Below are 24,381 nucleotides of genomic sequence, written 5' to 3'. Positions count from 1 at the left end.
TGTCTATGGTGATGGAAGAACCACCTCTCCTCTAGGTGTAGAGGATGCCCCTGTCTATGGTGATGGTAGAACCACCTCTCCTCTAGGTGTAGAGGATGCCCCCTGTCTATGGTGATGGTAGAACCTCCTCTTCTCTAGGTGTAGAGGATGCCCCTGTCTGTGGTGATGATAGAACCTCCTCTCCTCTAGGTGTAGAGGATGCCCCCTGTCTATGGTGATGGAAGAACCACCTCTCCTCTAGGTGTAGAGGATGCCCCTGTCTATGGTGATGGTAGAACCACCTCTCCTCTAGGTGTAGAGGATGCCCCTGCCTATGGTGATGATAGAACCACCTCTCCTCTAGGTGTAGAGGATGCACCCGGTCTATGGTGATGGTAGAACCACCTCTCCTCTAGGTGTAGAGGATGTCCCTGTGTATGGTGATGGTAGAACCGCCTCTCCTGTAGGTGTAGAGGATGCCCCCTGTCTATGGTGATGGAAGAACCACCTCTCCTCTAGGTGTAGAGGATGCCCCTGTCTATGGTGATGGTAGAACCACCTCTCCTCTAGGTGTAGAGGATGCCCCCTGTCTATGGTGATGGTAGAACCACCTCTCCTCTAGGTGTAGAGGATGCACCCGGTCTATGGTGATGGTAGAACCACCTCTCCTCTAGGTGTAGAGGATGCACCCGGTCTATGGTGATGGTAGAACCACCTCTCCTCTAGGTGTAGAGGATGCACCCGGTCTATGGTGATGGTAGAACTGCCTCTCCTCTAGGTGTCCTGGCCACAGGCTTTGGAGAGAAAGATCCCTGTACTGGTGTCCAAAACTGACCAGTGATTTGTTTAATGGGAACACTATGTAATGTTGCATACTGCTCACTGCATAAGAGCTGATGAAGAAGGGGGGGGGTGAAACAGTGTAACAGTCTGTAAAGCCAGATCACAGAGGGGCTAGGGTACTCGCTTGGGCTCATTAGCATAATTCTACAATTAGAAAGGAGGACGTGGATAATAAATATGATTACTACAGTCCAGGTGCCTGATCTATGAGGAAGTGTCCCTGGTTTATCATGATGGATATTTTTGGTTCCTTTTACTATCAATCTGTCATCCCAACTTTGGAGAATTATTGTTCACGATTGTAACTTTGAGATCTAATGGCCATTGTGTAAAAAAAAAAAAAAAAATCGGCGTAATAAAAGTCTGCAGACAGTATTACATGGCGGCAGAAGTTTGTTTCCTGGGTCAGGCTGGGTTTGCTCTATTGAATGGGTTACATTTTGCTCTCCCTTTTGTAGCTGTTTACAGAATGTGGAAGAGAACCGTCTATTGAAGCGGAGCATTTTGTATTCTTGTTTTGGTGGTGAGTGGAGCGATGAAAGAACCAGCCCCCCCCCCCCCCCCCCCCACAGTTTTACTTCCGTAATGGGAGGCTTCATGATCTGCGCTGCACACATTAGCTCTCATTATACATTCTGTATGTTCCTTACAGCTTTTTAGCGCTCTCGGGCAGGGTGACATTTCTAAGAACGCCTTGGGCAATGTTGTCGAGCAGCTGCTTTTACAAAAACACTTTTGGTATCTGTAATCCTTAATTTCCTGCCGGCCTCAATGGGGGAGCCTCCCTGTTGTGTACAAAGAAAAAAAAAAGCTCAATTTGTATGTACAGGGTATGAAAATATAGCGGCAAACACTGGCGGGTGACTATAGGCCATTAAAAAATAAAATTCACAGGCTTTTTCTTAACTAGACCTTTTCCTATTCTTACTCTTTTTTTTTATTTTGGTCACTGATCACAATGATTTTTTTTTTTGTATATCTGTGTTTTGGAAGAAGTATATCCATGTAAAGAAAATTTCCCCCAAAACCACCAGAAAAAAAAACCTTGAGATATTCCCTTTCAATACTTAATCTATATTTTGCTTGACCAGTACAACTCACACTTCATTGTCCTGATTCCTGAATTGTAGGGGATTTTTTGGACTCCTTTACTGAACACAAGATAAAATCTAACCTCTATCATGTTACTTTTTGTTTTGTTTTTTTTCATGGATTTGTATCAGAAATCTGCCTTGTGAGGTCGGATCAGGGACCTTATTCAAAAAGTACAAAAAAGGAGGGCAGGGTAGAGTAGACCCCCAGCCCCGTCAGCACCTACTAGATGCAAGAGACAAAATCCAAATGGTGCTTCAAAATTCATAAAACATAACTTTTAATAAAGAGTTCCTAAAATCGATCAACAAACCAGCAAGTAAGAGTTTCCTCTCGGAGACTTTGCCTTGCGAGGGGGGTCAAAGACTGTGACGCTCGATTGGGGTATTCTGGGAAGAATGCAGATATGTTTCTTCTTCCACTTTCTTCCACCATTTATTTTCTCTTTATTTTGTAAATTTTTACTGCTGATTGCTTTAATTTTCAACACCAGGGCTGGCGCTAGCACTGGGCATTCCTGGGCGAGTGCCGAGGCCCATAGCAGCTGGAGGGGGGCCCACATCCATAAGGGTGGCTGTATCTAATGAATCCATATGGTGTGGCTTATCTAAAATAACCATGAGGGGCTGTATATAAAATAACCTTTAGGGGGCTGTTTGGTATGATAAACTTGTTGAATATTTTAGGGAACAGGAGACTGTTTGTTTTAGTTTCTGAATTTTTAATTCTGCCATGTGAGTTGACTGCAAAGGGGCCTGAAGCTCTGTTGCCCAGGGGCCTACTAGAACCTGGAGATGACCCTGTTCAACATGATCGTCAAAGTGACACTGACTCCTATGGAAATCTTAGGCATCGTAAGAGGGTAGGAAAAAAATCCCTAAAAAAAGCTTCTGAAATAAAGGAGGTAAAAAAAAAACAGTAAAACTCATTTGCCCCTAAACGTCATAAAAAAAATTAAAGGCAGCAACTCTTTGCCCCCGGTCGGGAGGGAGGGGGCGCGCGATTGTAATGGCGAGTGATTTGTATAACTTTTATTTTTTGGGTGTCCTTTTTAGCAAACACTGAGGTTGCATTTGCACATACACGGAGGTCTCAACACTGACCTATTCACTAAACCGGTGAACCATACAAATATCTCGCTGGTGGAGATTGCTGATAAAGTAGTAAATCCAAAGTTGGATAGAATGACGTTGTGGTGACTGTGACGGGGGAACCTCCCTGTTGTCTAAATTGTATGGCTTATTTCTATGAACGAGGGTATACATTTTTGTGTGAAAATGACTAGGCCAAAGAAATTCTTATAATATGATTTTTTTTTTTTCTTTTCTAGTGACAACTACATAGTGCGTGTGAAGGCTGTGGTTATGAGCAGAGATGACTCCAGCGGGGGTTGGTTACCACATGAAGGCGGCGGAATCAGTCGGGTTGGAGTCTCAAAAGTGTACCCAGAGGGCACCGGAAGAAGTGACTTTCTTATTCATGGAGAACGAATAAAAGATAAACTGGTAATGGAAACTTTTTCTTTTTTTCCTACTTTTAAGTGGTGGCGTAGCCCTCTTTTAGATGGATTTTATATGTACGACTGCTGCTTTCACCATAAACAGAGGGGTTTTTTTTGTGCTTTTTGTTCCTCCTTCCATAGTTTCCTTCTGTGTCCAAATCAAACATAGTTATAGATTTTTGGCACAAAGCTGCTCTCTGGCTACAGTTGTATCCTGTTCAGGGAGCATAGCAGAGCTGTTTCATAACTCTCTATTGTGCATGATAATAGAAGTATACGGTTAAAAGGCACAGAAGGTAAAATAAAACGCTGTGTTGAGTAAAACATCCAGGAGGACATAAGCCATCAAATTACAACATTCTGGTTGGAGCTGGCCAAGACTCTGAGATTAAACTAGGGGCCACTTCCCCCTGACATGGGCAGTAGCTCTGCTGTTTCTAGTGCAGACCCCGCATCAAAACCGTCCTTGCCTGATGCCTGCACAAGTCCATCTAGTCATTATTTACCTTAAGACAGTAGTCCCCAACCTACATTTGGCAAAGGACCAATGGAGTACATGTTGGTTTTCTCGGTTAGAGGGGCAGTACAGGAGGAGAATAAGGCAAGACCAGTCGCTGACATAAGATGTGGTGGACGTGCTTGACCATGGACCTTCTGCTCCTCACACCACTCATTATGGTTGTAGGAGCTGTGGTCAGTGGGACATGTGAGGAGCTTCTTCCCTGTGCCCAAGTACCAACACGTTTTCAGCAGCCTTTCCTGTCTCATGCTCATTCTGTCCTATGACTAAACAATCCCGATCCAGCATGAGGCCACTACGCGGTTGGGGAACACTGACTTTCACCAATAGTCAGATTTACCATCCCAAATTTGGCTTTGCTAAACAATTGTGCTGTATTTAGTGGAGTACAGCCTGTTTTGGTTCAGGTAAACCACATTTTCTGACTCTATCAAAGTCTTTCAGAAACCATGTCTTACATGGGTGTACCTAAATTTTCACGCTGTCCTTCACACGTTTTCCTTCTTTGTTCTTCTCTCAAGTTTTATATCCGTTTTTCCCTTCTCATCTTTTTCTGCTTTCCCTTATTTTTCCCCTGTCCTTCTCTTTTTCTGCTTCCCCCTATTCTTCTATTCTTTTTTTTGTCTATCTCTTGCCAATCCCCTGGAGAGGTCAACTTCGTATGCTAAAGCCCCCATGTACCTAACCTTATTTTTGGACGTTCTAGCCATTGTTTTAACGGCGAGCATACATACTGATTGAGTTCTATGGGCACATACACATGGCTGTGGTTTCCACGGCCCGTGTGTGAGCCACAAATTGCAAACCAGGTCCTCCTCTTGCTGGAGTTTGCAGCTCGGGCAAACTCCGATGTGACCCAAACCGCAAACAACGGGTCAGTTATTTGCGGTCCAAGAGCTCACCATGTACGCAGGAGACCTTAGAGTAAATTGTCTTAAGATCTAATTATCAAGTTATCTTCTGTGAAAATGATTCTATTCAAGGCCATATAGAATCCATATCGGCCTCGCACCGTACCCTTTGTTATGGAGAGGTCTGCCACCTTTTTACAGCAGATTCGAGCATGCCTCTGCAAGCCCTCAGAGCTGTGTGGATTTAGTCCATGTGTGAATGAAGTAGTTTAGAATTGCACTTTTGTTTGCTACAATTTTTTCCACAGCAAATCTACCCCATGTGAACATGCCTGTACAATGCGTGGCTCCCAGCAGGTAACACCAGGCCTGCTAAACAAGAGCGGCTTGTTCACACTTTACACAGGAATGCATCGGGGATTATGCCGTTTCTAAGATAATACTAGTAGGTCACCCTGAATAACTTGTTCATTGAATTGGGTCCATTCATACCTTTCTATTGTTCTGTATCCCATTGTTTTACCTTTTGAGATGTGATGGTCCTCTAAAAATACAGTAATTATTGGGGATATGGTAACGTGATTAAAATGTGTATGAAGTGTTGGTTGTAGAGAACCGTTAGGAGAAAGTGTAGTCCATTTCAACCTTGTTATCGGAAAAATATGCCAGAACTGTCTGTCCTAAAATGGGATGACCACTTTACCTCATGTTTTTTGTAATTTGTGGTAATTTAAATAATTTTAGGTATTAGTTAATTTACTAATAAACATATATTAAAAGTTCTGCTCCACTTTTTTATATGTAAAGTGAATCCTCCTGTGTTTTATCTCATCAGGCAGACATTCCTGACCATAAAATGCCTGCAGATCGAGGGTCATGTGATCTCTATCTGTCCACGAACAATGGCAGGGAGATTGCTCAAGACAAAGATCACATGACCCTCCATTTGCAGCCATTTTGGGAAAATCTGACTTGGGGAGGTAAAAGGCAGGAGGATCCACAATATTGTATTTTCTAGCGCACAGGTTATTTCTGGCGAGGACACACAGCCTAAAATTGATCTAAAACATTCAGTAAATGTGGCGCACGGAATTTCAGGTGCAAATGACTCCAGTTTTCTGGCGTTGACAGATTGATAGATCTCCTCCAGCGTCTCTGAGTGGATAGTCTTTAGTTTGCCTAGGCTGCCTAGGGAGAGTTGACCTAAAGCTACCAGCAGTTAGAGCCCTGGAAATGACTTAACACAACTAAAATGTCATAGAACAGGTTGAGATCCTCCACACTTTTACCTCTAAGCTTTTATTCTCCTTCTATACATTCGTCCTGTCCTTCGGGTTATGCCATAATTAATGCATTACGCACTTAGCCGTTCAACGTACGCGCACAACCAGCGTTGTCGGATCAGATTGTGCATGCAGTATAATAGTAAAGTTACTGAGTACAAGGAGTAAAGTCTATTCCGCCAGCAGGATTCTGCTTGTGTCTTAGGGTAATCAGCATATTATACACACCCTAGGTGTGGGCTCCTGTTGAACCCTAAGGGCGAGTGATTTTTGGCTTGACACACCCCACCTATAATATCCTTTATTTAGTAACCTAACCTATAGCTTAAGCAAGTATTTTTCTTGCCTTTGGCCATTCCTTGTCCTTCTAAGTGTTTGTTTCTTGCGCTTTCTTTTTCTTGTCGCTTGCTATAAAATGCTGTTCCTCAGTTCTAGAGAGATGGAGCGTTGTCAGGTAGTTTGACTATTCATTGTACATTTTACAGGGTTTCTTTCTTTCTTCTATAAATTAATATCTATAAATAGACTATGCAAAAGCCTGGGAGCAAAGTGGAAGATGCTCAAGAGATGCAATCTCCCACCGCAGTAGTAGAAGAGAGACCAAAGGAGCACGCTCCTAGGGCATTACACGATAATACTGAAATTTAAGATTTTTTTTTTTTTGTCCAGTAGGACTCTCACCTGGTATGGTAAATATGTCCGCATAAAAGACTTTAGTCGCACGTATCCGGCAGCTCATCTCAAATAACGTCCCATCCTTCGTGTTCCAGGGTTCCTGAGGGAAGGTGTTTCAACGCCAAACTCCAACTGATGCTCCACGTTCACGTGGGGTAAGCGCTCATAAGGATACTCCTGACTCCCGATACATGGTGATATTATCGGACTTTAATGTTAAAAATATCTTGCGACGCGTTTCGGTCCAGAACTCGGACCTTCATCAGGCAATTTATAGTCTGATGAAGGTCCGAGTTCCAGACCAAAACGCGAAGCAAGATATTTTTAACATTAAAGTGTGAGAATATCACCATATATCGGGAGTTAGGAGTATCCTTATGAGCGCTTACCCCACGTGAACGTAGAGCATTAGTTGGAGTTGGGCGTATAAATAGACTATGCAATGCACATTATGAGGACATGAAAGGATCAGAAGTCTCATTCAATCCAAAATATCAGTTTTATTAAATTCATAAGTCATAGTCACTAGGACTTAAAAACACTCATCAAAAACAAACCACAAAGGTGTTGAGTACATAGTAGGTGGTATACATCATGGTCCTACATATAATCATAAAATATACAATGTATGTCCCCAGTAGAATACACGTTAATGGCTGACTTATCTAACACTACATAACCACTACGAGACACGCGGCAATCTACGTCCGCTCCATAGAGTTGAATGGAGCAGAACGGTCATGCACGGCCATCTGTTCAATTAATCTTGCAGATCACGTTCTTGTGATCTTTGGGGGTCTCATCACTGAGACCCCCACGATCAGCAAGTTAGGCTTTATCCACAGGATAGGGCCTAACTTGCTTGGTGGGACATCTACCATGAGATTAGCGATGGTAGACTGTCCTATAATTGATGCTGGTTACCTCTAGGGCATGGTGCAAGGGTCTCCAGCTTAATCCCGTAGTCCCAAGAAAATAAGGTTGTTAAAACATGTAACTCAGCCTTAGGCCTGAGCGCCTCATGGCTCCTCTGCTCATTATGTACACCCCCTGGTAATATTCAACCCCTCCATTCGCTCGAGAAGTTATCCCTTCCACATCTGGACTGGTAAGCCACAAGCTGCACAAGAGAGAAGTTTGCGCACATGCGCAAGATTTCCAGACAGGCAGCCGTATGACGTCACCGGTTGTCTGTTTTTGAACTAGCGGATGGAGGGGCTGAACATTAATGAACTGGTGGATGTGCACAATTGAGCCATGAGGTGCTCAGGTGATGTGACTCGGGATTAAGCTGCATCATTTGCATCATCCCTAAAAGGTAACAAGCATCAATTATAGGACAGTCTCCACCACTAATCTGGTGGTAGATATCCTTTAATGGGAACATTCCTTTTAAATTAACCTCCCAAAATGAATACTGCATAAAAAGCATTGCCCTTATCCCAAAATGGTTCCTTTCAATGGTTAAAATCAGTTTGTAAACTTGTATGCAACTCACCTGAGGTTCTCTTTGAAGAAAATCTATCATAAAAATCAAGCGTGATGATCCAGGGCACCATGACTGTGGTAATCTCCTTATATTTATCCATGGCAACTTTCCATTCCAAATCAACTTTTGAAATTATGCTAATGAGCCTGAAGGGCTCCTGGGGGCAGATGCAAGCTGTTACAGTGTGCAAGGAGCAAGAGCCAGGCAACAAGTGTCTGGCAGGGCTCCCAGTTCGAGATTAAGTCTGTGAAGCAGCTACTAATGAAAGAAATGGGACGGCTATGTTTTTAGGAATTTTCAAACAAGTAAATTGATATTTTTTATATAGCTCTATGGTTATAGGCCACAAGAATGGCTTTTCCTTTTGGCCTCTGCACCTTGTCTGACTTTACAGACACCCCTATTATTTTATTACTATGGTTTCTTCTTATTATTATTTCTTAATCTCATCCTTCTATGTTGTCCGTCTCCTAGGTGTTGCTGGAATGCTACTTAAAGAAGGACTTGGTGTATCAGAAGGCAACTCCAACTTTCCATCACTGGTCCGTTGACGACAGGAGGTTTGGTCTCACCTTTCAGAGTCCCGCCGATGCACGAGCCTTTGACAGAGGAGTACGCAAAGCAATCGAAGACCTCACAGAAGGTAAAGTAGCTTAAGACCTGCATTCTTGCTATTCTTTGCATTGGGGCGTGGAGCCTGCCTGATCGTCTCATTCCACCGTCCCATTTTTCATGATCTTGATACTAAAAAACTCCTAAGCTGGATGAATGGTGGCATGAATTAAGAGAGGGTGATTTTTTTTCTCTCTATCTGCATCCTATTTTGTCGAAGAGTACGTATTGTAATAAACTCTTCCAGGATGGGGGATGATCAAATGATTCCATATCGAATACATGCCGACTTATTCTGGTTTTATTCTGGCCCATTGGGTTGTCTGCCAGATGAGAAAGGGAGGAAGTACTTGCCCGATGAGGTGCTCCATCCTTAGCTCCCAAAAATCTGGGTTTGGGAAGAGTTAGTAGGACCCCATTCACAATAGGCTATCAGCCAGTGGAGCCCATATGCATCTGTGGCTATACACATAAGGATAAGTGCCTTTTGAGCCAAAACCAACCCTTTGGCCAATGTCAAACTAGAAATGCACTATATGTTTATCGATGCCTAATGAGTAGATCAAAGTAGTCGTTTTTCTGCCAGTAAATGGGTTGTCAGGGTTATAAAAACTAAACAAAATTAAGAATTCTACAGTCACCGGCCACTTTATTAGGTACACCTGTCCAACTGCTCGTTAACACTTAATTTCTAATCAGCCAATCACATGGCGGCAACTCAGTGCATTTAGGCATGTAGACATGGTCAAGACAATCTCCTGCAGTTCAAACCGAGCATCAGTATGGGGAAGAAAGGTGATTTGAGTGCCTTTGAACGTGGCATGGTTGTTGGTGCCAGAAGGGCTGGTCTGAGTATTTCAGAAACTGCTGATCTACTGGGATTTTCACGCACAACCATCTCTAGGGTTTACAGAGAATGGTCCGAAAAAGAAAAAACATCCAGTGAGCGGCAGTTCTGTGGGCGGAAATGCCTTGTTGATGCCAGAGGTCAGAGGAGAATGGGCAGACTGGTTCGAGCTGATAGAAAGGCAACAGTGACTCAAATCGCCACCCGTTACAACCAAGGTAGGCAGAAGAGCATCTCTGAACGCACAGTACGTCGAACTTTGAGGCAGATGGGCTACAGCAGCAGGAGACCACACCTTTCAGCTAAGAACAGGAAACTGAGGCTACAATTTGCACAAGCTCATTGAAATTGGACAGTAGAAGATTGGAAAAACGTTGCCTGGTCTGATGAGTCTCGATTTCTGCTGCGACATTCGGATGGTAGGGTCAGAATTTGGCGTCAACAACATGAAAGCATGGATCCATCCTGTCTTGTATCAACGGTTCAGGCTGGTGGTGGTGGTGTCATGGTGTGGGGAATATTTTCTTGGCACTCTTTGCGCCCCTTGGTACCAATTGAGCATTGTTGCAACGCCGCAGCCTACCTGAGTATTGTTGCTGACCATGTCCATCCCTTTATGACCACAATGTATCCAACATCTGATGGCTACTTTCAGCAGTATAATGCGCCATGTCATAAAGCTGGAATCATCTCAGACTGGTTTCTTGAACATGACAATGAGTTCACTGTACTCAAATGGCCTCCACAGTCACCAGATCTCAATCCAATAGAGCATCTTTGGGATGTGGTGGAACGGGAGATTCGCATCATGGATGTGCAGCCGACAAATCTGCGGCAACTGTGTTCCGAAATTCTCGGAACTTCGGAAATTGTTATGGTTACAGAAAAAAACAAAGTTTTGAAAAAAAAAATTCTGTTTCAATTTACTTTTTGTTGCACTAATTGCAAGAATGCACAACATTTTCCTGCAGAAAAAGGAAGTGTGTCCTTTGCTAAAAGGGGGTCATCCGGGGCGAGAGGCGACTTATCTAGATGTAATTCCTCTATTTCTGCTGTAAGATTTCCAGTTTGTGGACATTAAAAACTTGTATGCAATTCTGTTCTGCTTCTACAGACTACAGAACACTAGATATTATTTACCTTTTACATTACACATTTTGTGTTATTTCTATAATAAATCAGATGGTCAACTGGCTTAACTCCTGAGCATGTACATAAAGTGCATCCACAATTATCTCAACTATAAGGGAGATCAGGGGTGCACAAACCTGTCAATCCATGAGTTACAGTCTGCCTCCTGCTGATAATCCGAGTCCAATGAGCACTTCCATAACTGATGTAACACAACTGATGGGAAATCATTTGTGCAGGAGGCTGGGTAGCGGTGAATGCAGCTGAGAAGTTCTCATTGCTCCCGGGTCCTCTCCTGCTGCTCCACTATGTGTCCTGGGTCCTGACACTGGTTGTATGCGTCCTTTCAGGACCCAGAGGAGAGTGCCACTAGGAGCAGGAGAGGACCCAGGAGTGGTAAGTACTTGTCAGCTGTACTGTACGGCTCCTGGCACGGATCTGCTTTGGTTCCTGGAGGACAGAAGAAGCTGCAGTGTGGTGCAGGGAGGAGAAGAGGAGACTGGAAAGAAGAGTATTTATTTATTTCTTATCTGCTCTGGGGTCTCCAGTTTTAAGCTCTGCGGGTTTCCATTATTTTAAGACTATGTGTCCTCCGGGACTATTATCTGCTCTGGGGTCTGCACTATTATTGTCTGCACTGAATGCAGTATTTGGTTGCAAAATGCCACGTGTGAACGCACCCTCAGAATTATCCGGCTTCGGATTCCGCTTTCACTACAGATTTTGTGGTTATTTTGAAATAGTTTTATAATTGTTTTCAATATTTTCTCATATATACATGAATATATACAATTTATAACATTTCCAGTTAGGAGCTTGTAATGAGAAAATATATGCAATGACCAACCCTTGCAGTCTACAAATTTCCGATCTTTATGGACTAATGTGGCTTTGTTTAGCCAGCAGAATAAAATACAACCTCCACGATTCTGATACAGTTAATTACAATTCTGATGTAATGACAGGGCAACAGCAGGAGGGGCGCTGTTGCTGGGGTCCTGCATAACTCTGATACACCCCCCCTTCCCCCTCCGTGCACAATGATATATCCATTATAACTTTGATCCCATATTAGGAAAACAGAAAGTTATAAGATGTGACAAAAGTGATGTTCCTTTTGGTGTTTTGTTGGGTTTCCTTTCATGTGTTTGGGCTTGTGTATACTGGGCGCTGCGCCATCGCTTGCCCTGCAGGTACTGAATTGTTCAAAAATAATGCTCATAGTTATATATACATCAGCCCCACCTCAGGACGAGCCTTTACTAATAATCTGTGAGTCATATTACATATTAAATTATTTTGAGGTGTGAAGTGAGTTGAGTGGTTGTGTTTTTTTTGGTTTTTTTTTTTTTAATCTAAATACAATATTATTTTTTTTTTCTCTTCTAGGATCCACCACATCATCTTCCACAATCCACAACGAGGCTGAACTCGGAGACGATGATGTTTTTGCAGTAAGTTATTTTTTAACTTTTGAGCTTCAAAAACTTTTTGGGGATTTTTTTTTTTTAATGTACGTGGTATACAACCTTTAAATATAACATTTATAATTCTGGAAACCCTGAGAACTGGATGTTTGACAGTTGTGGGAGCTGACATTTTGGTGGATTGTTTATGCAAAAAGTGTTTTTGGAGACTCTTAATTGGCTGATAACAGAATAAAAACGGCGGTTCGGCGACTGAACCAAAGGAATTCGGATGACATTTAGATGATACTTTCATGTATTTATAGGTTTTTGGAAAATCTGTGGTGATTTGGTCTTTTCTTGACTTTGGTACTTGATATATCAATGAAAAAGATGTGTACGTTCTCATTGAAGTATAAGCTGGCTCCTCTTCATTTGTTCCCAGTAAGTGGTCACATGGGCGATTAATTCAGATTTTTAGGAACAACCATAAAGGTTTTTAAAGGAATTACCATTGGAAGGAGCTAAGCAAAGTGTCTTTTCTTCAGGAAGCATGTTATAGAGCAGGAATAACTGAGTAGATTGTACATGGTGTCCTATCTGCAGGCCGCTTTTTATAGATCAGGTGTAGCTGAGCAGATTATACAAGTCTACTATCTGCAGGCAGCAAGTTATAGAGCAGAAGGAGCTGAGCAGATTATACATTAGTGTCATATCTGCAACAGGTTGTTATAGACCAGGAGGAGCCAAGTAGATTTTACAGCGTCTTTTTATAAATTTTTGTCTGCTTTATCTATCCCTAGCTGCTGTAGATGAGTCAGCGTTATGTTCACATTAGTAATTGACATTCCCTCACTATATAAAGTTACTCCTCCTCTATAACATGCTGCCTGCAGATAGGACACCATGTACAATCTGAAGAGCTACTCCCGCTATTTAACATGCTGCCTTTAACACTATGTACAATCTGCTCGGGTATACCTGCTCTATAACATGCTGCCTGCAGATCGGACACTATATACAATCAACGCAGTTCCTCTTGCTCTATAACATGCTGCCTGCAGGGTGGACTACATTTTTATGATCCTTTTAAGCTCCATCTGGTCCTCGCCCACCCCCCATTCAGCAATAAAAATTAGCTCTTTACTATAAAATGAATGACCAGGCGTGACGCATTATTGTATTTGCTCCCTCGATCCTTCTTCAGAGCCCCCAATTTCTGATGTCAGTAGATGGGGCCTGGGGAGCGGAGCGGCGTTGGGCTCTGCAGTCGGCCTGTAATGCTTTGCACATTTGGTGGCTTAACAAAGGATAAAACTGCTTCTCGCTGTAAGGCAGCATCACATTCCACTCCGCTGTAGTAGATGAATCATTGAAGAGCTGAAGTGAACATGATCTTAATGGTCAGATCAACCAAGGTCAAGGCAATACAAGGGAGGAGCGTATTATCTGTATTGTTGAATCAGTGAGTCATCTGCTTCCCTGTAAATGTAACACCCTTTCTTCCTCAGCACGAATATCAAGTGCACTTGAAAGGATAGAGCGAGACTACTGCAGAGCTAACCAATAATTCATTAGGCTGATAATCTGAGCATTGCATGGCAGCCGGGCTGCAGAGGAGAGCCCGATTCTTGGTGCCGAGGGGTCCGGGTTATAGCGGGTCCTCTCGGGTTGACCAGATTCTTTCAACAGTTGGCATTCTCTTCCCATCTGTTCTTTTGTCCCAGTTTTAAAAGACAAACAACAGCAGGCCGGGTTAAAAGGTGACTTCCTCTGCTCCAGAGTTAAGCTATCATTAGCAGCTGCTTCCCAGCTACCTGCCACATTGATTTATGGAAGGCTATAGGGGAGGGGATGGAGCTCTAGCCGTCTATGAACCGAAATATCTCCGCGCTTCGCAACCTATCTGAATTCTTGTCCTCCCTGAAAACTCCGGGTTCCGTACTTTTACCTATTTTTTTTTTTGTTGGTAGTCTGAATACTGTATACTAGGGGTAACAAGATGGGGAGAAAAATATTTTTAAGAAAAGTCTAGTCTGAAGGCTAAATTTTGACTGCACCTTCAGAGCCTACTCTTCCTGTATATGCTGGAAAAGGTGACCATAGTATACACCCAGAGGTGCACCACTCATGAGTTGAGCTGCAGGACCTGCCAGTTATAAATAGTGTCTCTTCCCTCCTGATGTCACCGAGGGTGTGAGACACTGCATGGAGAACCCACTTGCCGAAAAACGGATATATTACTAGTGGATTGGAGAGGGCCTCAATCAGCAGAGAGTTGAGCTTCACTCCTGTATACACCACAATACATACCAAGGGCTATGCTCACTTGAGTGAGGCTAACAGAGTGTCCTTTGCTTGCCTCGTCCCATTTAAAGTGATTTTGAATGATTGTGTAAACTATAATATATAATAAAGAATACAGTACAAGCATATCCTATAGTGACTACATAGCCATATACATCTATTGCAGGAATATCTCTGCCTTTGGGGGGGGGGGGGTCGGTGTGTGTATCCGCCTGATGTATACAATTTTTGGATTTTGATCAGAGCCTACAAAAGCTACCTTGAAACCGATAACAAAGTGATCGACAGAGATCGACTTTAATCCATTGGAAACCTGTCAGACAGCGTTTAGTTTCCCTACAGTGCCTCCGCAGGGCAGATGAAGCATTACACATTATTCCTCTATGTCAACTGTTTGCGCAGTGACATGCAGGAAAAGCCATTGAGAGAGATGAACATTGTAACTGATCCCCATTCTGTAATGAGTTGCTCTATTAATTCAGAAATTCCCTTAAAGGTTATACAAAAATAGTTTTTCTGAACTGTATTATCTCTAATAATAATTCTATCCCTTGTGTTTAAGAAACTGGATTAAAGCGTGAGCGATGCATTTAGAAATTCTTGCAATTATTCTTGAAATTAAGTTTTAAAAGTGATGTGCCCCTTTGCGGGCAATTTAATTATTTACATTTGTTATAGAGAGAAAATTTTTAATAAAACATTTTAGTTTTCCTTTAGTTTTTTGTTCTGCAGATGCTTCTCGTCGGGTTTACTTGTTCTTGCAGAGTCTGTCAGAGAGGAAGCCTAATGTATCTGTGTCCATATCTTATCTCTGTTGTCTTGAAGATAACCTGTCCTCAGGTAGGGGATGAAACGTCCATTCTAGAATTACCTCTTTTATGTGAAATCTCGCCAGATTTGGGCAAATATGACTCCTCTTATCTCAGTTCTGTTCTGTTTTATAGCACCTAGAAACATGCTGCTGGTTTCATATTCGATAAAAGAATCTCATCTTTCAAATGGTTCTTATGGTTCTGTGAGATACAGAACTGGACATACAGGCTGCTAAAAAATAGACAGGAACTAGATCTTTATCTGCAGCTTGAATTTTTGACTGTTTTAGCTGCCTGTATCTCTGCTGAGATGAGAGCCATATTTTTAATACAACACAAAAGTATGTTTCTTGGTGCTTTAGAACAGAAGATAAGGGCATATGAATTGACACTTCCCCTGCAACCCCTAAACTTGACTCATCACATGTTAAAATGTGAGAAGAGTCACATTTGCCTGACTTTGGAAGAGAGATTTTTTTTTTTATAGGTACCGTATTTTCCGGGCCATTAGGCGCACCGGAATATAAGGCGCATCAGTCCGATGCGCCTTATATATGTAATAATTCCATATATAAGGCGCATCGGACTATAAGGCGCAGGGTCCGGGGGCGTGGCGGAGGTCCGGGCGCGGAGCGGAGACCCGACGAGACGCGGAACGCGGGGAAGGTGAGGGGGAGGTGGAGAATGGCATACTTACATAGGTCCCCGCTACCGGAGACAGCAGATCTCCAGCGGGAACTGCAGACCGACGCGGCAGAAGTTGTTCGTGCCGCGTGGTCTGCAGTTCCCGCTGGAGATCTGCTGTCTCCGGTAGTGGGGACCTATGTAAGTAAGGTCCGCTGCCCTCCTATAGGGCGCACCGGACTATAAGGCGCACTTTGGATTTCCAAGGAAATCCAAGGCTTTTATGTGCGCCTTATAGTCCGGAAAATACGGTAAATGGGTGAGATTTCACATAAACTTCTAGACTTCTAAAAAGGACATTGAATACCCTACCTAATGCGGCTGGTAGTCTAGTGGGGAAAAACCTGGTGAAAAGTTCCCTTTTAAATGGTTGTAAACACTCATTTAAACCATAAATGTGATTAATTTAGTGGAGAGTTTTTGTTTGTTTGTTTGTTTTTTTAGCTCATTTAGCAGATCACAGATGAGAGATTCGCACTGAACTACTTCACTGGCAGATGTCTCGGTGATCTGTGAAGTACTACGGATTATGATGGCGCAATATATATAAAGATTATTATATTATAAAGATACATATACTCCAGAGAAACCCAGCAACTTTTTTTTCATGCTTTCTACCTCTTAAAAGATTTGCTAATAATTTAAGAAAAAGTTGCCAGCAAATGTACATAGATTTTAACAAGAACTTGTTAGCCATACAACAATCATCATCATATAAGAATTCTGCTGCACCCACTCAACAACAACCTGTTATCCCATCATCATCGGACCAGGAGGCCATTTTGGTTTCTTAAAGGTAGTGACTTCTAGAGACTTGCCAGCTGGACCTCTTAGCTGGGAATCCCATCTGGATCTGCTCCTCTGATACTGCGGGTAGTTGTTCTTCATTCCCTATTGATATTTAGTAGTTTTGATGATCCCACATCCAGAGCCCTTCCATGTCTACGTTCCCCAGCCTTGCTCCTGGATTTGTGAAATTTCAGCCCTATTGTCTTTTCCGGACTAAAAGCTGATGAAGCAACTCACTGTTCTGTGTCTCTGGAGTCTTTGAAGCACAAGGCTCAATGAATAGGGCAGTGTTCCCTTATGCAAACAGTATAAAAAGTAAACTTGCAGTGGGGCAGAGCTGGCCTTTTTGTGTGGTGTGTGTGTGTGTCAGACCAGGATTTTGTTCCAGTCACGCACAAGATCTTCAAAGAAACGTTGCCCTAAAATTTTATGTAATGTCCATGTGAGTACAAAGTACAGCACCACCTATTAGTTTGTATAGAACCTAGTACTATATGGGGGGTATAGGGTATTGCACCCCTCTTTTATGTTGGGTTTGTTTTAACCCCTTTTCCAAAAGCTGATCCAAGTTTACAATAAGCTGTGTACATAATAATTTTACTTTAGGTTGAAGTGACTGTCCAGTCTGGGGCTGAAACATGATCCACAAGTCTATAGGGGATAGATATCTGCTATATATTCTCCTTAGATGCAACTCTGTTCTCCCTATGGCTAAGCTGTGATGTGTGACTCCAGCTATACTACAGTATCTACAGGGAGTCCAAGGTGGTCTTGAATCACACCTACTGTCTCCTTATTGGTTCAAGCTGATGGTCAAACCCTCCCCCCTGTAGATCTCTCCGCCCCAGAAGAGTCCAGCGCAAGTAGACTTGGAAGTCCGAGCTCATTTTTATTACAGTATTATAAAGGGCAAATTATTTAACCACCAGTAAGGGTGAATATCAAGTATTTGTCATGCCGAGAGCATTGAGCCGTCACGAGTCTGTGGGGACACTGGGCATTTTAACGGTATGGAAGTAGTGGAAGAGACTTCTCCCAATTTTGTAATTTGGGTCAAGTAGCTTTTGTGTCTGCACATCACGATGAGAAATCGGCAGATTATACAACCATTGTGACATACTTAAAGGGAAAGTGTCACCAGTATTTGCCCCAGTAAACTGCTATTCCCCGTCAGGTAGAGTAGGACATGTGTGGGTTTCCTCTGGGTCCTCCAGTTTCCTCCCGCACTCAAAAACATACTGGTAGGTTGATTAGACAGGGACTGATTTGACAAGCTCTATGCAGCGTTGCTTAATCTGTGTGCGCTGTATAAATAACTGAATTATTATCTCCTTTCTAAATTCCCACTTTTTTGTGAAATCTCACACGTTTCCCTATTTAAAAAAAAAAAAATCCCCCCATAGTTGGGCAAATATGACTCTTCTCCCCTCATTTTTGCATGAGATGAGTCAAGTTTGCTGATTGCATTGGCAGTGTCACTTAAGAAGCCCCTATCTTCTGTTCTATAGCACCTAGAAACATGCTTTTGTGTCATATTAAAGATAAGGATTTCATCTTTCAGATTAAATCAGACTTATGGCTTTGTGAGCTATAGAGCCAGGGATACAAACAGATAAACACATAGTTGGAAATGTAAGCACCAGTTTCCGGCTATTTTTCAACTGCTCGTATGTCCAGTTCTGTAGCTTACAGAATGGTAATTCTGATGTTATCTGAAATATAAGATTTTTAACTTCAATATGACACAAAAACTTGTTTCTAGACTTCTGAAGTGCCACTGCCCCTACAAACAGTAAACTTGACTCCTCTCACATAAAAATAAGGTGAGAAGAGTCATATTTGCCTGACTTTTTTTTTTATATAGTTAAAGGGGATCTCACATAAGAGGGAATCCTACAAAGAATATTTCATACCCTACCTGAGAGGGCTAGTAGTTTAGTGGGGTACATATAATTTTATGTAAATTAGCCAAAGAAATGGACTGTAAGTGAATGACTACTATACTAATACTTTCCAATCCCTGCTGCATGTGACTTCCTGGGTGTGTCCTTACACCGCAGGAAGTGATGGGATAGGCTCCTCCTCCAATCACTGATGGGATCACCTAACTTTCTCAACCAGTAGTCTGATATATAATTTGATGATTGCATATCTAAATGTATGAAATCCAGTAGTAAGTAAACATTTATTCCATTTACACAGCGATTACTTTACTCAACACCCCCTCTAATTAAAGTGACTCTACTTTTGTGGTGTAGAGAGTCGTACAATGTTTTAGGAGATCTGCTTTCCTATGACATATACCGTAGCGTCTAGTATACAGGAATAATTGTGCAACCACCAAACACAGGTTATTTGTAGTCTGCGCAGGAGGATTTCCTGAAGGTGCAGGAAATTATACAGGATCCACAGTCATGTGAAGCAGGAAAGGGTGTCATCCAGTCCCATTTCGCGGCAAGAGCCGGTTAGGTTGGTGGATTCCGGGAAGACAATGCAATCTGCTGTCCGGATTATGTTTTCCATAAGACTTTTTATTTTATTTGCTCATTGCAAACGGCTCTTCATGGACTCACAATGAACGTGTAATGTAATACAGCAGAGAAAACACGGGTGGGACCTCGCAGCTAGGACATAAGAAGGAGCTACTTGTATCGCCTCCTAAAATGCAACGTTACACCTGTCCGTGAGGGTTATCCCTTGTGTCAATATTCACTTAGGACATCAACTGCGCCTTGGCTTACTCTCCATAGTACAATCTATTAGGGAGTCTGCTCACACGAGACATAGAGAAATAAGTCCTAGAATATACCGTACTGTGTTTTTTTGTGCTACTTTTTGGCTGGATATGGGTCTCGTTTATTTATTTATTTTTCCATCTGTAACGATTTTGTAACTATGTATCTTTTTTTTTGTTTACAACTTTAATACAGACCTGTGCATTTCCATTGGTTACAGACTACAAATAAAGCCTGTAGTCGTAGCCTCTTCCATGAGCTCTCTGCTATCAGGAGGGGATGAGGGAGACGGATTATGAATGTGGTATAAGACGACATAGGGGCGTTTTTTTTTTTTTTTTTTTTACCATTGAAATACAGGTCTGCACTGGAGCTGTAGACACAAAACGGTATCCTATATGTGATGTAGAATATTGTGTGACAGGGTGTTAACGGAAATCTACCATCAAAATCCATTATGATAAACCAGGAAGACTTACTCGTAAATCCAGGCACCGTGACTGTGCCGATTTTTTTATATTATATGGCATCCTTTGTTCTAAAATCAACTTTTACAATTATGCTAATGAGCCTATATGTTGTTGTATGGAGGGCGTTTCCTGAACCTCCTAGTGGTGCAACTTCACTTGCTGTTACACTGTGGAGGAGTACTTCCCCCAACGACTGTCTGAGATTACAGGAGGGGGAAATGGTGTAACAGCCTCTGAATCTGTAGCATGGAGGAGTCCCTTGAGCCCCTCAGATTTATTAACATTAAAGGGAACCTACCACCACGAATCTACCTATAAAGGTAGATCGGGTGGTAGGTGGATCAATGGGACGTGAGGGCTAATCCTCACGTCCCCACACTATTTTGGAAACTTTTATTAGAGTTATATATAAATTTTCTTATGCAGCTACTGGGGCGTGGAGTAGCCGCATCTGAGGTTACACGAGGCGGCTACTCCACACCCCAGTAGCCTCTTTTCTCCTCCTACTCACAATCTTTGTTGCGCAGCTCCTCGTAGCTGCGCGCCCTCGTCCGACCATCCTGCCGTCTGCACATGCTTAGAACAGCAGGCCCGCGCCTGTGCAGCTTCGACTTCGGTGCAGTGACCGCGCAGTGACTGATGCAGAAACATATCTTGTATAATCCCTGAGCTGTGGGTAGTTTTGCTGAATTAATGATGAAATTATGATAATAAGGCTCTGTCGCCAGGACTTCTCCTCTCACATTAATTATGCACTGCTTCAGAGAATGATGCAATCCATGTGTTGTGCCTGAAGTAATCCGTGAACCATCTCCCAGCTGCTGTGTAAGAGTGATCCAGCTCTTGATTAGTCATGTCTGGACTGTTCAGGAAGTTCTGTGTAATGTGCAGGCTGAATCAAACGCAGCTTTCCCAAGGTCCTGAATGTTAGAATTGTTTTTTTTTTTTCAGTAAAACCACTTGGCTCAGGGATTAAACAAGATATATTTCTGCATCAGTATAGCTACAGCATTCTTAAGGTATGCTTGGTTCATAATGAAATCAAATGGTAGATTTCCTTTAAGTTGATTTTGGAAGGAAGGAGGCCATAGATCCTAGAAACTTGACTGTGGTACTCTTATATTTATTATCCATGAGTAAGTACCAGGTCTATCATGCTGGATATAGATAGAAGATTTCATTTAAGTCCTATAAAAGGCTGTAGCACCACTTGCTTTTTTGCAGCAAAGATTTTTTTTTTTGTGACCTCCGCGGCTAGTAATAAAATGTCGAAGTAGTGGAGGGGAACCATTCGATTTCCATTCCTTGAATAAAGGATTAAAACTTTTTTTTTAGCATCTGGCTACTACACCAGTCTTCAGGACGTTGTGTCCGATCTTTCCTTTTAGAAGGAGCTTGTCCTGAGCCTGCGCCTCCCATCCAGCGACTTCACATGGAATGCACATCACCCGCTCCGGCAGGCGACACTTGTTATGTTACTTGTCTTTTGTTTCTATTAAGTCTGTTACCAAACATCCTGTTTTCTCCAACAGCTTTTTGTGAGGATTCCAGTTTGTGCTGTTTTGGCTTTAGCAGCTGCAGTTTTCGGAAGGTGATCTGAGTCCATGAGGAGGGCACTAAGGATCCGACTCCGAATTCTGAAGAACAAAATGTTTATGGTCCCTGTAATATTGGGGTAGAGGCCCTATGCGACAGAAGCTAGTGGGTGTATGTGTGCCCCTCCGTGTATACTCATACAAATACAATATGTATACAAATATTTCAAGTATTCATTATTATACTCTATATATTTCAAATTTGAGCTTTTACCCAACCAAATTACTAATCCCCTTAGGTAGGGGATGAAATGTCCTTTCTATCGTTCCAATGCATTAAATCTTACCCATTCACTTATTTAAAAAAAAAAAAAAAAAACCTCCAAAATCGTATGCAAATGTGATGAGAGGAGTCACATTTAGAGGCTGGAGGTGAACCACCTGTATTGGCTTCTACAATGCCTAGAAAAATAGTTGTATCGCCTGTTCTGTAGCTCACAGTTCCACTAATCTGATGTGGTTTGAAAGAAAAGTCTATTAATTTTAATATGATGATGGAATTCTAGCTAGTATAGAGACCATAAAGTCACACTACCCCCCCCCCCCCCCCCCTCAGCCTTTAAAAGGGACTCTTCTTTGCTCATTTAACTATGGAGGTGTTTTTGTTTTTAATAGGAATGATACTTTACATAAATGAAGGAAATATAGAAAGGATATTTCGTACCCAACCTGAGAGGGCAGTTTAGATGTAACTGCTGGTGATAGGTTCCCTTTAAAGGAAATCTACTATTTGTTTTTATGCATTGTGAAGCAAACATACCTTGAGAATGCTGTAGCTACACTGATGCAGAAACATATTTATTTTAATCCCTGAGCTGAGTGGTTTTGATGAAAAAACAATTATAAAATTATGATATTGAGGCTCTTGCCCCTGTGGCTGCCCCAGCGCTTTTCCTATCACATTACATATGCAATGCTTAAGAGAATGATACAATCACTATGTTGTGCCTGACGGGCAGAAGTAATCAATCCCTGCACCATCCCCCAGCTGCTGTACATGAGTGATCCAGCTCAGGTTGATTAGTGCTGTCTGAGCAGTTCAGGGAGCTCCGTGTAATGTGTTTATGAATGGCAACAAGCATGCAGCCCAGCTTTCCCAAGGACCTGAATTTTATGATTTGCTTTTTGAGCAAGATAAAACAGGGATTAAACAAGATATGTTTCTGCATCAGTGTAGCTACAGCATTCTCAAGTTATGCTTGGTTCATAATGCATGAAATCAAATTTCCTTTTAGACTTCCTTTAAAGTGACTTATAAGTAAGTACCTGCAGGCAGCTTGGAAGCTATTATTTTATCTTAAAGTTTAGATTAGAGTCTTGATCTGTAACTACATATTATCTATTGTGCCTACAGGAAGTTTACAATGGTCTAAGACACGCCTCCTGCTCCATTAGTGGTTCACACATCTGCTCACTCCCTCCCCTCACAGCTTGGACTCTTCTGATTGGCTGCTGAGTGTAAACAAAAGTCTCTTGCTGGATTTAAAAAACGCCGTATGGCGAGTGTACAATTACAGATCACTAATGCACCAGCGAGAAAAAAAATAATAATGCAAATGAGTCTCCGTAACAGGAATTTGGAGGGGGTCTATATGTAGATCGGGCCTTCTGGGATCAGCTCTTAAGCTATCCCATAAATCTTATGAAAAACAAAGGAGTACAGGGTAGACCTATCCCTGGAGTCCTGCTTGTATTCGGAGATGTAGATTGCGTAGAGTCCAGGTGGTCAGAAGATGAGAGATTTTTTTTCCCCTTTAAATTCTGTGACCTCGGTGAAGCTCCTGGATAAATGTGCGGTCTTTAGGTCCCTTTTGATTTCTTTACTTAGCGTGTAGAGAGATTGGATGGTGCCGTTGTGAAGGTGACACTCGGCACAGACTGTGAATACAATTACAGTGGAGCGGTGGATGCTGGCCCGGTGACAACGGGGTGATTGACAACTTCCTGTTAGCAGATTAGATCTGCCTTTCAGTGTGCAGAGCGGCGGCGGTGGCCAGAGAGGGAGTAGAAGAGCTATAGGAATGCGGGAATCTTTCCTCTATGTACATATTGCATCATTGTTTCAAGCTGCAGAATGCACTTTAGCCCACAAAACTAAACTGCGCTCCTCACCGAGTGGTGTGCAACGACTTTCAGACATCTGGACCTGGAAAACTGACTCTTACAAGACTCGACGTAGCCATGTTCTGTAGAAGATCCGGCAGCCATTACTATATGTGTGTCTTTCGACAGAGAAGCTTTAACTGTTGTTTTATATGTTTATTGCAACTGCTACTATAGGGGGAGGGGGGCGATCAAAAGACCCTAGTAAAGGGGGGGGAGGCTTCATGGATTCTACGATTCGGGTTGCATCTGTTTTACATTTTCTTCATTTAGAGAGATAATTGGAACAATACGTTGATTAGTTTTGGTTCCAAAAGTTTTTTTTTTTTCCGGTTCAACGTAAAAAGGGTGGAGGTTACTTGTGACTAGTAAAATGTTAAGACTACTGTGCTCATGTTGGAGTGCTTTCTCCCAAAGAGCACCACCTTAGGTAAAGTGGCCGTGCGATGTATTGCAGCTTAGCCCACATCATGTATATGGCCATCATACAAGCCCGGATAAACTTGTGGCCACTTGATGCAGAAGCGGCACTCTTCTGATCACTTTAGGCACTTTAGGCACAGTGTCTATTAGATTTCTTTAGCAACATGCAGGTTATCATCAAATAGCCTGTAGTTTAGAGGGGCATTGGGTTAGCACCTCCCCTAAATAACCCAT

At 42.4% G+C, this 24,381-nt stretch overlaps 1 protein-coding gene across 1 annotated transcript in view; it reads left to right on the top strand.

Moving 5' to 3' along the window:
• The window catches only part of SPRED2 (sprouty related EVH1 domain containing 2), a 68,253-nt gene that overhangs the window by 31,498 nt on the left and 12,374 nt on the right, over nucleotides 1-24,381 (top strand). Inside the window, exons 2-4 of the mRNA XM_072140406.1 lie at nucleotides 3,245-3,419; nucleotides 8,708-8,876; nucleotides 12,213-12,277. Coding sequence (XP_071996507.1) covers nucleotides 3,245-3,419; nucleotides 8,708-8,876; nucleotides 12,213-12,277 — 409 coding nt within the window. The remainder of the gene's footprint in view (nucleotides 1-3,244; nucleotides 3,420-8,707; nucleotides 8,877-12,212; nucleotides 12,278-24,381) is intronic.

This window comes from Engystomops pustulosus, chromosome 3 (assembly GCF_040894005.1).
Source record: "Engystomops pustulosus chromosome 3, aEngPut4.maternal, whole genome shotgun sequence".
NCBI lineage: Eukaryota > Metazoa > Chordata > Amphibia > Anura > Leptodactylidae > Engystomops > Engystomops pustulosus.
Note: the sequence above shows the minus strand (reverse complement) of the source record. Positions and strands in the feature narration are given on the sequence as shown.